This window comes from Syngnathoides biaculeatus, chromosome 1, assembly GCF_019802595.1.
Source record: "Syngnathoides biaculeatus isolate LvHL_M chromosome 1, ASM1980259v1, whole genome shotgun sequence".
In the NCBI taxonomy this organism is placed as follows: domain Eukaryota; kingdom Metazoa; phylum Chordata; class Actinopteri; order Syngnathiformes; family Syngnathidae; genus Syngnathoides; species Syngnathoides biaculeatus.
Window position 1 is genome coordinate 2,137,539 of NC_084640.1, and position 15,950 is coordinate 2,153,488.

The 15,950-nt window shown below is 40.7% G+C and overlaps 1 protein-coding gene across 8 annotated transcripts in view; it reads right to left on the reverse strand.

The window, feature by feature from the left end:
- Positions 1-15,950, reverse strand: part of rbms3 (RNA binding motif, single stranded interacting protein) — a 345,032-nt gene that overhangs the window by 210,785 nt on the left and 118,297 nt on the right. For 7 of the 8 annotated variants that reach the window (XM_061822004.1, XM_061821911.1, XM_061822083.1 and 4 more), the window contains one exon: positions 7,881-7,939. In XM_061822004.1, coding sequence (XP_061677988.1) covers positions 7,881-7,939 — 59 coding nt within the window. Of the gene's footprint in view, positions 1-7,880; positions 7,940-11,848; positions 12,173-15,950 lie in introns of those variants that run through there. The other variant, XM_061822423.1, reaches the window with a different exon arrangement.

Sequence of the window (15,950 nt, forward strand, 5' to 3'; positions counted from 1 at the left end):
TTCACCATAATCTTAACTCAGTGGCATGTTGAAGCTAATGATGCGAGTGGCTGTCAGATATTTTATCTTTTAAGGCCTTCCAGTTGCATAACACCAGCACATTCCTTTTCCGTCGGAGTGTGAATCCTTAGTCTTTGCCTAAACAAGCTTATCTAGAGGAAAGTGAGGCTATTTACCTCTAGGTGGGGGAGGGTGGATAGGGATCTGGGCATGGCCATACCTAGGCATGCCTATACACTGGATCTCTGGGGTCCACTACTTTCTGAGATCCCACACAGTTCAGCCTGGTACCACAGGATGCCCAGTTATCATGTGTGGTTGGAAGGAGGCATTTAAGGTAGCTTGGTTGTCGAAAGGCTGTATACCAGCAGGAGGACGGTTCCCCACTCACTTCGTCTTTTCAACCCAAGGAAGGAGCCAGTTGGTGAAGGTAGCTGTAAGCATTGAGTAGCGAGCAAATAAAACGAAATACAAGCAACATGCACTAACTACAAACATTTCTTACATTTGCATACTGCATGAGATGCTTCACACATACCTCGGCGTCTCAGATTCTCTTTCACTGGGTTCAAGCAGTACCATGATAGTGCCTTTCAAAGTCAATACTAAGTATTGAATGTCTCACACAGATGCCTAACACTGTACACAAAGACTGAGCCACCACACAATGTTCATCCATATGATTGCTGCTTCAAAAGCCCTCTAGGTATCAGTAACACAAGTTCAAATGTTCAAAGAACAATACAATGTTTTAACTACCTTTAGACTTCGTTGATCTGTGCCAAAAATGTAAAGCCACACAGGCAAAACCATACATGTATACATGTAGTGATTGGAATGTCAATTATTTTGACAGTACTAACTGCAATCATCCATCCACCCATTGATCCATCCATTTTCCACCGACCTTATCCTCACTAGGCACTCAGGTATGCTGGAGCCTATCCTTGTTGACTGTGGCTGACAGGTGGGATACAACCTGAACTGGTCGCCAGGTAATCGGAGCATACCAATAGACAAACAAACATTCACACTCACATTTGCACCTACGAGAAATTTAGACTCTCCAATTAAACTATCATGCATCTTTTTATGTGGATTGTAGGAGGAAACCGGAATACTCAGACCAAATTCACGCAGGTACAGGGAGAACACGCAAACTCCACAAAGGCGAGGCCTCAGAACTGTGAGGCAGACGTGCAAACCAGTCACCTATCTTTAATCAGTTCATTAAAAAAGGTTTAAAAACTGTCATTCACTGAATCATTCTGTGTGTCAACATTCAGTTTATGATTCAGCCCAGAGATTCTCATTCACTGTTACAAGTTCACTTACCAAGGGAGTTCATAGACCGTCGTAGACTGTTATTCTAAAGAGATGCGACTTTATTTTGAGTGCTATAGATAAAGCACTACACACGAATGCCAGCTCTCTTTTACATTGCGCATTTTACCAAATATTGTAAAGTTGGAATGAGGGGAAGAGTTTTAATATGATTTAACGACCCTGTACTTGACTTCCGTGGATTGTTGCTCGAGAGAACAGAGAAGCCATGAAGATGACTGTGATTGGACGGGGAGGAGTGTGTTGAAGACTGACTGCTGAGGCAAACACTAGTTGCATGTATGACTTATAAGATTAACAATTTATAAAAGCAAAAATAATTACAGTATATGCACAGAGGGGATGGTAGTAATACCTAGGTATATACATTTATTATTGTGATTTGTATTTGTTATTTTAAACCTTAAAACAGGGACTAACAAACATGAAGACAACACAAGCTACTTGTCGTTCATGCGCAGCAAAGGATTCACTCTGCCAGCTTCAGTCATGTTCTTCTTGATCCCGCACGCATTGTTGTTTTTCGCCCAAGAGTCATGAGTGAAAATCAGTATGCAGCAGTTCCACTCGGGACCGGCATGCTTGTAACTGACGAAGCGCAACCAAACTAAGTGGAAAAAAAATCAGCTTGTGAAGTCATCGTTTTAACAACAAAACTTCAACAAGATGGTTTATAATGTGATTTTAGCTAGCTGTTCACCCACTTTGCTCAGTGAGGGGAAACATGAGCATGCAGAAAATATATTTGTAACTGCTTCACCATTTCAAGATGACTGTCACGGGCCACAAAAATTCAAATACACCATGAATTCATTCAATCTAACCACTAGATCGGAGTGGCCAATTGACCCCTCCGTAGAAATTTTGCAATCCGCACAAGCAGTTTTTTTTAATTGTTGTGTTTGGGGTGGGACGGGTGGCGGACTTATAGGGCGTCTCCATCACAGTTCTGAGGACCCGGGTTCAATTCCGACCATCCCATGTGAGGAGTGTGCATGTTCTCCCCATGCCTGCGTGGGTTTTCTTCAGGCACTCCGGTTTCCTCCCACATCACAAAAACATATAACATTAATTGGACACTCTAAATTGCCCCTATCTGTGATTGTGAGTGTGACTGTTGTCTGTCTCTATGTGTGCCAACCAGTTCCGGGTGTACCCTGCCTAATGCCCGAAGCTCCAGCACACCTGCGACCCTCGTGAGGTTAAGCAGCTCAGAAAATGGATGGATGGATGGATGGATTGATGGATGTTGTGTTTGGCTTGGTGGAGCAGTATTTGGTTAAGGAGAGCAGGAATGAATTATTAACGTGGTGAGAGCTCAATTACTGTGTGGTTCTTTATGGTGGGTGTCATCAACAAGTAGCGTTGACATTCATTTTTTACCAAATTGTCCATCCATTTAATATACCCTTTATTGTGTTCAGGGTGAGGTCAAGCTGACTTCAGATGAAAGGTGGACTTCACCCTGGACTGATCACCAGTGAATCATAGGACACAGAGAGACAGACCTCACAAGTAGACTACTGGATGAATGGAGTTTTAATCACACCATCACAGAGAGGGAAGTGAACCCATGCTGCTGACACAATGGTCAGACAAGTGAACAACTATACAATCAGTGACTACTTGATATTACATGTGAGAATACCAGAAACTTGCTGAGTCACAGAAAATTTTGCCTGACATATGATAAAGGACCATTCATTTTGGACTTCAAAATATATTGTTAACTACTAAACAGTCGACTCTGCAGAGGTATAGTACATTGGCAACCTTGCCAATTAGGTAAAGTAAAATAAAGTAATATATGCTATGTAGGTCGTTTAGAGGGCGATGGTGAAATAGCCAACTGGTTGCGTACGTGACTGAGTCTCTGTCACCAGCATTTTCCTCACATGACCGATACTGACCTCTTCAAGTAGTTTGCGTGTTCATTTTTTTCCCCCCTCGCTAAGATGAGGAACGCGAGAGGTTTGGCTGTGATGAGTTGTGAGCGGCTACCACGTTGACATTAAATGGATCAGGGTCAGGAGGCTGGACAACTGTACACAATGTGTGACCACATCGTTTCACTGTGATAAGAAAACCTCTCTATTAGTGTAAAGAAGACGTACTTGGCCTGTTCAAACTTAGCCTTGCTCAAGCACGCTTCATTGTACTGCACCAGCTAATACAATACTTGTGTCAATTAGAGTCAATCTGTTTTGGGTACTAAACTTTACATTGCATTGTCAGATTAGAACTCAGAAAGCAAAATGTGCAGAATTGTTCATTTTCACAGTTTGATAGACAGAATTAAAGACTTTTTTTTTCTTCAATAAAGTAAAAGCACAGATGATGTACAGAAAGATTATGATGCCTTGGTGCTGCCACAAGAACGTCACAGACTCACGGTCCGATGATATTGCTCTGAAAGCACTGCCATTGAATCTGTATGAAAGTTTTTTTAAAATGCCCCCCCCCCCGACCCCAAGGGACAAAAAGATTTTCAGTTGCACAGTTTTAAAAGTCATGTACTCTATGTTGATAAGAACATATACTGTCCAACTGTGAATCACGTTAGCCAATCAAAAACCTGAACAAGTACCTGCAGCTCCCATAAGTATGCAGTCAGATAACTCGTCATCTTTTAGTGACAAATAAGATGTTTGTCATCTTATAAAAACAAAATATTTGTGTCATCCTGTAGAAAGCATTATTATTAAGAGGTGTTTCTGTTTAGGCGGACATGATCACGATTAGCCATGCAGATGATTTAACAGAAGTATTGGTTCTCTGTCACTGACAGTGTAAGTGTTAAGTAGCTTTTTGTACCGAAATGAATATGACTGGACATTGTTGGTAACATTATTGGACATGTTTTACTCTTAGAGATAATGTCATATAGGAAGGGATAACAGCACACTATTGAAAAGGAGACAATAAAATGTGAATTAGAAAATGGGATTTCATCCACCTACACTCAAACACTGAAAACTCACTCTTAAAAGTCTTTAGCCTGGTCAGAGTTTGAGAAAGTTTGACAATTTGGTTTTTAATCGTCCAAAACTGTTTACTTGTAGACAGAAAGTGAAAGCTCATGCAATTTTTTTTTCTTTTAAATAATATGGCTTCATAACCCTGCTGTAGGTAATAATTTCATTATATCTGGGGGATCACTGTGCTGTACTACCCAGGATAAAAATCAAAAAATCATCTCTCAGGATTAAGACACAAATTTGGAGGAGATCATAATTTTTTTTAGTTTTGTTTCTATCCAGTCCCTTTCGGCTAAACTCTGATTCCACATGTAAAACAACATAATCATAGTCTTTTCAAGGTTATTCTCACACTCTCCCTTTGGGTATCTCACCCCCACCTTTCACCTGTCATCTCAGCAGTGTTGCATTCTGGGAGGATGACTCATGGGAAACCACACAGGGCAAGGTGGAGAAGAGTAAAACTTGGGTCAGCTTGAAATGGAGAAGGGTAACCTGTGATCACGCCCAAGATATTACCTCATGCTAGAAATAAGATTACTTATTAGTACCAGTAAATTACACATCGCCCGACTCGATTCGCTCTCCTTTTTAAGCATTATTCGATTTGTCGGATTTATACATCCACCCACACAACGTTAGAGCCAACAGTCTAATGATATTAACTGAAACAGCAAAATATCTATTTACACAGATTACTTATTAATTGCGCACAAAGCAGCTAATTCAAAATGAGGTACACATCTTGTCTGCAACCAGCAGAGGTGCTGTGGATTCCGTTTCCACTAATTTGCAGTCTAAAGGAATAAAAAATTATGCCGGCTATGGGTAGTTAGGATATGGTATCTACACTCTGATATCATCTCCATACTACCGCTCTTCTGAATGCAACACTAACAAAAAAACTTGAAATGTGAAAAGAAGGCACAACACTCACTGATAACCCACACAGCAACAAAGAGAACTTTCAAACTCCACACAGGATGGCCAGTACTGGAATCCAAACTCCAACCCTCAGGATAGTGAGGCAGATGTGCCAAACACTATTCCACCAAGCTCCCTCCGCTGTGCGTCAAAATGCGAGCAGACACTTTCATCAAAATGTCTATAAATTCATGATACTATGATTAATGACTCATCTTTCCACCTGTATACATTTTAAAACTAAAACACAAATACTTTCCCGAATAGTGCTTCTGGAATTGGTGAAAATTTTACCATGATTCTCGCCCTTGAGTGAGATTATTCAAATTTTCCCTGTCATGCAATCGTTTGTGTGGTCCAAAAACTATACCATCTACATAATAAGGGTAAGACTTTCTCGACACCTCACAATCAATTCAATTCCAGATTATGAAGCACTTTAAGTAGATGGATTTTTTTTTCTTTCTTCACTAGTTTCAATACAGTTTTTGTAATGACACATTTTCATAATTGAAGAAATACTGATACATTTACTTAAATTGTGCACATCCATATTATTGTCAAAAACAATGAGTAATCAACATATAGTGAGTATTTGAATGGATCAATCAACAACAATGGGATTGCACACCAGTATTGCATGTCACATTTATTTTGTATACATTGTATACATTTAAAGTGCTTCATCATGATAATGTGACATAATTGCTGTATTCCTCAGAGGCCACAGACAGACCAAACCCGAGATAGATTTTTTAGTTTAGCTGGTTTGGATTTTGTATCACTTAATGTGATTGACTGGTGTAAATATGTATTAACAACCAAAAGTTATTATAAGAGGTCAGAGGTATTCCCTCAGACGGGTTTTATGTTTACTATTTTTGTCATGCCCCTTTAATGCATTAAAAACTATTTTGCAGATCCCCGAGAGTCCTGAGACTCAACAGTGACTATTACACATCATCGGAGGTTGACATGCTTCTCTTTTGCACTCAGACATGTTGTGTCTTTACTATTGAGTTTCTGCTCAAGAACATGTTTGGAAAATTTGATTTTTGTATTGTGCAAAGAACAATACTGATGTGATATGGCTCAGTATTACACTAACTTGTTACTAACATTACTAGAGATAATAATGGGGAATTATTTATTATTGCTTTATAATCCTTTGCGTGTATAATACATATATGCATCAGCTTTTACTCATATGCCTACTGCATCACCATTTTTCCCTTTTTAGTCCTCTAAATGGCAGTAGTTCTTTTCTTCTACATTTTGACCCCAAGTGTACATTGTAAGATAATCTCAGCGTTGGTTAAAAAGCCAAGTTCACTTTGGAGGGTGACCCCCTTTTGACACACAAAGCAATTTTAGAATGATCGAACATCAGTCGTTGTTAAGCAGTGCTGTTTGATACCTTAAGGCAAGTAGAAAACAGCACAGTCACCCCAATCATTTTCTTCACTTCCCATAGTTTCACCCCTTAAGGTCAACCAGCCTTGCTAGCAGCAAAAGGACAAAAAGCAAAATGTATTGACAGTGTTGACATTTGCAATATAAGTTTTCCAAATATTAATTTTTAGGCTCATTACTTGGTCTTATGCATCATGAAAGGTGTAACGCTAACCGGAATTCTAATCTAACTCTAATAATAACAATAACACTAACTTTAATCAAAACCACGGTGACCTCATGGAGAGCACAATTCCAACACACTCACACTAACACACAATAAATAATTAGACAAACAAATAATAGAAAGAAATAGAGCCGAAAAGTATCCTTAAAAGTACACAGAGAACATTTGTGACAATAATAGTAATTACGCTTCATTTGATATCACTTAGTTTGTTTGCTCATTAATTGGTCTTGTACTCGAGTATATTTAAGCATGTCGATCTGTACAATGTCTACTCTATGAACAATTAGCAATGAGCCACGAGTATCAGGACTGTATGTACACAACTGTCATGATCCTGCCGCTCCAGCCCGGGCTGTGCGGGTGCCAGTGCGGTTGCGCTGATTGGGAGGCGCACACCTGCGCCTCATGCGGGCTGATTATCCTGTGTATTTATATGACCCCGATGACGACTGGTCCACGCCGGATTGTTGAGCTTCATGTCCCGTTCGAGTACTCCCGTATCCCTGATCGACAACCCGTGTGTACCGACCTTTGCCTGTTCTCCGACCAACCCCGTAAGCCTGACTCCTTTGACACTTCTGCCTGCTTTGATTGATCTCCTGTGTACCGACTCCTGCCTGCCCGCTTGATGCTCTCTTCGCCCGACGTCCCAACTACTGCTGCTGCACCTGACTGCCTGCCCGATCCCCGACCACGGAATAATAAACGTTTCTCCCCGAACTACATTGCATCGTCTGAGTCCTGCATTTGGGTCCTACTCCCGTTCTGATGGGCCGTGACAACACCATTAAATGTGCAGACACTAATGACAAAAAAAAGAGTCGGCCTCTCATATGACAAGATAATTTGTTGCACAGGAAGAAGAGCAATAATGGGAACTGCATTAGAGCTATAGATTATCTAAATTCTCAAGTTGGTAGTCTGTGGATATGTCTGACATTAAGTCTGTGGATTCATGTATATGTGTATAAGTAGAACACAAAATTACTTACCTTTGCACTGATTGGTGTTCTTATCCAGAATGGCCTTTGTTGATACTATCTTTCCATACCTGCAAAGATAAAATAAATAATTTGTTCGACAGAATGACTAAGTAGCAACCATTTACAGCAATCACAAAGTTGACGCTCATTTCCGGTTCATGGTTCTGAAAGTTGTAAAATTTACCAAGTTTGAGGTGGAGAGCTAACTGTTTTGATTGCTATTTGTTGGCTTGTTTGTTGTTGATGGCAGGCTTACATGGAGAACATGCAATCTCCACCTAGGAAGCCCAGTGCCTATATTTGAACCCCCAACCTCAGAACTTTGAAACAGATATGTGCGCCACATGATAACAGTGCCTTATTTTTCTTTCACTTATTCATGTTTCTGTGTTGAACTCCGACTCAACTTGCTGTACTTATTCGTCTTGGTGTGTGGCTTCACAAAAAGGTCATTCAGTGTGATCTCCAGCCTCAGAGCGTATGCTGATAATTAAAGAAATTGATCATTGCTACACTGTGGTTGGATGGCGATAGAGTGCTCTACTGACTATCATTCTATTTATTTGGTACTGGGAATTTCCAAAGTAGCCCTTCTATTAAAGGTTGCAAAGAGAAGTCACTTGAGGTTAATAAGCTCAAGTATGGATGACTTCAAATGCACATGCTGCTCTCTGACATTTCTGAGAGTCACTGAACATTTTTCAAAAGGTCTAATACCATGAGGAGAAGTTAAGAAATGGTTCTGTTTGCCCATGGAATTCTGATGAAAATTGTTTTTTGTTCTGGACATGTTTGGGGTTAAAAAAAAAAAAATGTTTTTGTGTCAATTTGAGGTTTTGCGGATTTCTCTTCCAGAGTTTTTATATGACTCCTGAGAGGCCTGCAGCTGCAACGGCAGAACGCCAGCATGGTCTTTAATATGCAAGACTTTACCATGTGCTCCTGTTGATTAAGAAGGCAGAACAATTTTTGAGAACATCTTTGAACCTGAGGCAGAGCTTTCTCCCTGGCCAAAGGTCACTTACGTGTTTACCGTAGAAAAAAAATAATGTTTTTTTGCATTTGCTGTCCTCCATCCTGCACATGCGACCAACCCAATGGAGACAATGTGAGTACAAAAGAGAGTCAGAAGAGTTAATTTCTCCAAAACAGCAATTTTTAATACACTCCTTTCAGGTCATGTAAAAAAAAATTCTTAAACAGCATGAAAGCTTTGAGCTTTTTTTCATGCCTTTGGTCGGTGTGCCATCCCCCCTATTTGCTTGAAGGAGTGTTTAGCATGGTAAATTCTGACTTTCAGTTGAAAAGTTATTCCTTAGAAAATCCTTGCTCAATTTTCAATAGTTGTTGACTCTTTGCCAAAACACATTTTATTCTTCTTCCAGGCTGTTCGAGTTGTTTATTCAAGATCCCAGGTAAGTGAACCTGAGAAGTTTTGGCATTCATGACGAAGTGTGAGGATTCTGATGCTCACACTTGGACTGTTGGATTGGCTTTGTAATGCCAAAACCCACACCCACAGGGCTCAGCTCATGAGTGAGAGATAGTCATTTTTCTGAAGTATGGATATTGCAGAAACAAAAATGCATTGCACTTGTGTTTCTGCGTGGAGTACTGCAAGCTTGAACAAGTTGCCTCTGCTGAGAAGAGAAGACTGGAAGTAGAAGGGCACAGAAGACAAGTCCAAAAAGTGTGGGTTCAAGAACACACATTTACTTTATCGCCCACAGAAATTGGAACCTCTGAACAGTATATATGACTTTCAGGTTGCTGTAGAATTTGAATGACATAGGCCAATAACTTTACAAGACCTATTAAGACTGTGCACATGGGTTTTCATTATTTGATGATGTTTTTCTTGCTGATGGCAACAACATATGATCATTTAAATTGTTGTGTGAAAGCCTCCTTGAAATTATATTTGATCAACTACTGTCCGTTGCCATTGTTGTCCCTGGCATATTCAGGAATAAGATTTGTTGGATTGTCTGTGAACCAGTTGGGTTGCGTTTTGGTGCTTTTTCCAAGGACATCACGTGCAGCTGCAGAACTACAGGAGTTCAGTGGAGTGTTTTGCAGGAACATTAGCTTCCACTGGTCACCGTTTGGCTGAAAGCTGGGTTTTAGAAGTGCGTTTTCAGCTCTGTGTTGAAATAACTTTGATTGTCCTGACTTGGAAATGGGACCCGGTGTGAAATAACTCGTGGGTGGAGTATACTATGCTGAGCAGTCGCCTTTTTGCTTGAAGGCTTCTAGTTTTTTTTTTTTTTTTTAAGTTAGAAGTCATTGGATGTATCAGAGGCTTCAAGTTCACAGGAGACAAAGTATTGGGTGTGCAGTGGAATCCCAAATTTTTTTCATGGATTGCTGCATCATTTGCAGCTGACTTTCTCAGTATTTGTGAGTCTGGTTAAGATTCTACAAAAAGTGAGGATGAATTTCAAAAAACGCCGGACAGCTTGGCTTAGAGTTCATAGGGTTTGGAAGTGGCCTTCGTCAATAAGTGCGGAAAAATTGAATAGCTTTAACATCAAGCCGTTCCTGATTTGACACAGATTTGAACATCAAGATAAGATTTTGACATACAAATACATATTCATATGCAGAATATTGCCAAAAGTAAACACCTCCCTTCACTGAGATATTAATTCATGTGACATCCAATTCTTATGCCATTGGTCCACCCTCTCCTGTTATAAGCACTGAAACCCTTCTCGGAAGGTTTTCTACAAAGTTGAGGATTTTTCTGGGAATTTATGACCATTTTCCAGAGGTGCATTTGTGAGGTTACACGCAGGCCTAGCTATCAGTCTCAGATCTAATTCTTCTAAAACAGTTGTATAGGGTCGAGGTCGACATTGTCTAGGCTAATCAAGTTCATCCACGTCAAACTCTTTCGTCCATATCTGTTTGGACTTTGATTTGTGCACTTCTGTCATGTTAGAACGAGAAGGGGCCATCTCCAAACTGTTCCCACAAAATTGGAAATCTCCAAAATATTAGCCCCTGAAAGGAACTTTCAATCTTTCACCATTCTAAGAAATTTTGTATCGTCAAAAGTTTTGGGAATTACTGGTACTCTTTTACTTTTTAACATGTTCGTGAACCAGTGCACAAAGCAAAGTCCACAAAAGACATGGATGAGAAAATTTGGTATGGATGAACTTGACTGGCCTGTACAGAGTCTTCTCCTAAACTCAATGGAACACCTTTGGTTTGATTTCAAGTGCTCAGTGATCAAGGCCTTCCTGTCCAACCTCACAAATATGCTACTGGAAGAATGGGGGGCAATCCCCTTAAACTGACTCCTAAAGACTTTCCACAAGACTTGAAGCTGTTATACCTGCAAAAATAGGTAGATCAGCATTATATTAAACCTCATGGCTGTAGGATGTTATAGCAGTGAAGGCAGGTCAAGTCAAGTCAAGGCAGGTGAGTGAATACTTTTGGCATTATATAGTGTATTACATACAGTACTCTATGTGTCACTGAAATTGGCATTTTTTTTTGAGAAGGTGGTCCTGTCTCACTCAAAGTCCCCCCAACACACACACAGATACACACTCTACCACAGGTCTAGTGCATGCTGGATGGCTTTCATTTCCATGATGACAGGAGGCGGAGCGAGGGCATTGTGAGCAGTGACTTATTTTAAAGCAGACAAGAGTCTGAGCAGAAAAAAATGAATTCCCATATACTGTAGATGAAAGATGAATTAAAAGCATTATTTGTGATTTCACTTGCCATCATCATCGAGTCACGGACATACACAAACATTTTTTTACATCATCCATCCATCTATTTTCTGAGCCACATATCCTCACAAGGGTTGCGGGATTGCTGGAGCCTTTCCCAGCTAGCACCGGGCAAGAGGTGGGGTACACCCTGAACTGGATCAATCACAAAGAACATATAAACAACCATTCACACTCACAATCACACCTACAGGCAATTCAGTCTTCAATTAACAAACTTGCATGTTTTTGGGATGTGGGAGGAAACTGGAGCACCCGGAGAAAACCAATGCAGGCAGGGGGAGGATATGCAAACTCCACACAGGCAGGGCCGGGATTTGAACCCCAATCCTCAGAACAGTGAGGCAGACATGCTAACCAGCCTTCGAGAGTGCCACCCAATTTACAATTATTTGAATATAAGAGTTTAATAGTTTCTCCATAATGCATCCCCTTTAGATGAGGTGTTAGCCTCAAACATTTCTTTTTTTTTTATAGAAATATGTCTTCCATCCAAGGTGGTGAAAACTCTATGACAAGTATAAATAAGTATTTGGATCAGAAAGCATCAAAAGTATACATCACCAATATGTTATGATTTTCCCTTGGCTTTTTTTTTTCTCGCCATCACAGAATTGTTGGCAAAAGGGAAGTGTGATGATACCAAAAGTGTCATGCTCCTGGCTTCCTGCCCAGGCTGGGCGTGGCTAGCCATTTAGTCAGCACACACCTGCACCTTGTCCCAGCTGATGCCTCCCAGTATATATAGGACCCGGGGGACGACTTGTCCTCCGCCAGATCGCCATCCTTGATGCCTTGTTCCCGCACTCCTGTTTGCCTGACTTCTGCTCTCCGTGTACCGACCCACGCCTGTCCACTGACCACCCTCGTAAGCCTGCAGTACTATTACTTCTTATTGTTTGGACTGTCTGCGTGATCCCAGACCTTGGACCGAATAAAGTTTCCTCTGCACTGTCTGCTTGTCTCTTGAGTCGTGCATTTGGATCCACCCTCGAGCCCCGTTCATGACAAAAAGACCCACAAACAGAACTTTATTGCAACACCGGTGAGAAATAAACAGACTTCTGTCATGGATGTTCAATACAATATGTCAGTCACACCTGACATATTGCAAAAAGAAAACTTATTGGAGGAGATACAAGAGGAATAAGACAGTTGATTCGAGACTATATGAGGAAAGCCAACGTTGGTGGAGCACCACGTCACGTTTTCAAAATAATTTTCATGCAAAAAATGCCTGACTCTTTATAAATGTTTGTGGAGTCAGCCAAGTGAAACTACTGACAAGAAAATGACAGGAAAGACAGGAAAATTCAGGAGATGATATAGAACCAGAAATATCATTATTCAAACTGAAGACCTTCCTTGTGAATAAAACCCTTGAAACTAGGCAGCATTGCAACTAAAATGTGCTATGTTTCAGCTGTGATGTTGCTGCTTTTTTCACTGAGTTTTTTTGGAAAGCTTTGGTGAAATCAATGTCATGCAAAAAATACCTGACTCTTTATAAATGTTGGTAGAGTCAGATTAAACAATGGGCGGGGAGGGAGGAACCCATGAGATGCACTTTTTTTTGTAGTTCTGTAAGCTGTTCTCTGTAATTGGGGAGATTTTTTTTTTCTTTTTTTAAATGAAAGGGTCTCATATCTGAAAATGCAAAATCAAAACATTTTGAACCACTAGATTTGAATATGGCAAAACAATGGGCTCGTACCTTGTGGTCCGCTGTTCATTCAGTCATTTTTTTTTTTTTTTGTGCAGCCTAAGCTAACATACAGGGTAAACCGCCAGTGAATGGAATCTTCAGAATGTCCCAGGTGTTACAGAAATCAGCACCGGTACTCAACCACATTTGAAAAGACCGTTTGTGTGATGTTTCAAAGAAGGCGGAGCTCAAGTTTCATAGGCAAGTTAGTTATTTGATTAATTTGAATAGTTTCCAAGTTTTGGTCCTAAGACCACAAGTCCTTTGACATGACTGTGGAAACAGTGCTATGCCCTCAAAAAGTGATGAATAAGCATGCACGTGCATGTATGCAAGTGCACACACACACATTCTGGGGGAAGGAGCAGTGGTGCATCCCGGGCCATATTTCACCAGTGGGGGATAATTGTGCTATTTTTAACAAGGAGTGGCGGGAACTCTATTTACTGCATGCTGCGGTAGGGTGGGTGGTGTGTCTGAACTGATGAGCTCTGAGAAAACTACCAGTTCCTACAAATTCAGATACTGCATAACTACACTCACACAATCAGTTGATTGTCACGCTTCAGGAGATAAACAGGCCATATTGGTAATAGCCATCTGTATTGTCTGAAACAACACAACAGGAAATACAGAGCTTTGTGTTCCCTTGGCCGCAGACAAGTGCTTTATTATGAAACTAATATTACTAGATTACAGTGCAGCATAGGAAGATTTAAGCAAGATGCAGATATGCATAAAATTATTCAGACTTTTAGCCATGACAGTGGCAGGAATAGAATTTGATGTGGGAATCCTGAGCTAGATATGACAAGAAAATCTTAATTTTGACATGAAATGTTAATTATCTAGATAAACAGTGAGACAGTTGTAAGCATGTCTGCCTCACAATAGTGTCTTTATCCAGGTATAAATGTTTTGGGGTTTTTTTTGGGCCTATATGTGATTGACTGGTGATCAGTCCAAGGTGCACTCTGCCTCTTTCCTGAAGTCTGCTATGATAGAATCTAAGTCTATGCTAGACTCTCATCACAACAGGCACTATAAAAAAAATGGCTAGATGGAACTTAAAGTCAAATGTTTCAGATTGAGCTAGAGGTTACTAGCATCCTAGAATGGGACATAAAATTAAATTTCCAAAATGAACAAACATTTCAGACTGGGGCTCAGCAACCGTTTTGAGGCTGAGGGCTACTTCGTGACCACCAATCGTATAAAGGGCTACGTGACCTGTTTGCGGCAAATTTCAGACTTAGTTCATTACACGTACATAAAATATTTTTGTTTTAATTTATTGTAGTAAATGACAACAGGTATTTAAAATTTTTAAATTCATGTAAGCAAAATTAGATTCAGAATTAAAAGCACCAATAATAGTAACAATTTGTGGCCTATGGTATTTTTAGAACATACCTTGCGGGCACCTTATATGGTCCTCGCGGGCTACCATTCGCCCCCGGGCACCGCGTTGGTGACCCCTATTTTAGACTGACTGACTGGTTAGCACGTCTGCATCACAGTTCTAAGGATCTGGGTTCAAATGCGGCCTCACATATGTGGAGTTTGCAAGTTATGCCAGAGCCTGCGTGAGTTTTCTCCAGGTACTCCAGTTTCCTCCCACATTCCCAAAACATGCATGATAAGTTTGGAGAAGACTCTAAATTGGCCGTGGAATGTTGGTTAATTTGTACCATGTGATTGGCTGGTGACAAGTCCAGGCTGTACCATCGCCTCTCACCCAGAGTCAGTCAGGATGGGCTCCAGCACACCCACGACCATTGTGAAGATAAAAAGAATGGAAGATGAATGACTAAATAAACATTTTAAAATGCTGTATATTTTTCATTAATATTTATAAACATGACTCATTGCCACTCCTTTGTGTCATTTCCAATCTGAATATATCCATTGAACAAATGTCATTTTAAATCCAGGTTTGGCCAGGGTTTGAAAAATTCCGGGCTTAACTATATACTTCAGTATGGGGATATGCTTGTCATCCATTTATGGAAAGTATTATACAGTATTTCAAATGCCAGCTCATTACTCCTTGCCTTGCTGAATTTTAAGCGATGGCCCATCAGTTTGGTTTAAATAGTCCTGACAAGAGAGTGGCTATGAGATGAAAAGGCAAGTGGAAGTAGGCAGCAGCTCCGTGCCCGTAATGGAGATATACAGGTAAGAGTGTGATGTGCATGGATGCGGTGTTGTGCAGCTGTGGACAACCCTGCTGGCAACTCCTTGGCCTCAGCGGCAGGCAGGCCCAAGGGAAGCTTTGAAGTGACAGAGGCTGTCCCTGTGGAGCGTAGCTTGAACACTGTGATGCTGTGGCCGGGATACAGGGGCTGTCTGCATGGGCTAATCCTATTTCAATCACTCTCATGGCCTCTTATCTCTGACTCTGCTGGCCCTCAATCCCTACCCCTCCTCATCCATCTTCTTCGAGCTCCTGCTTCTACTTCTCTTTGTCTCTTTCTTATTATCTCCGTAACATTGACCATTCCTCCTTCCTCTTCCATCGCCTTCATTTTTCCCCCTTTTCCTTTCTGTCATCTTCGTGACATAATCATGAATCAACTGCAAAATGCCATATTTGGATGGATGTGAAGCCACATTTTT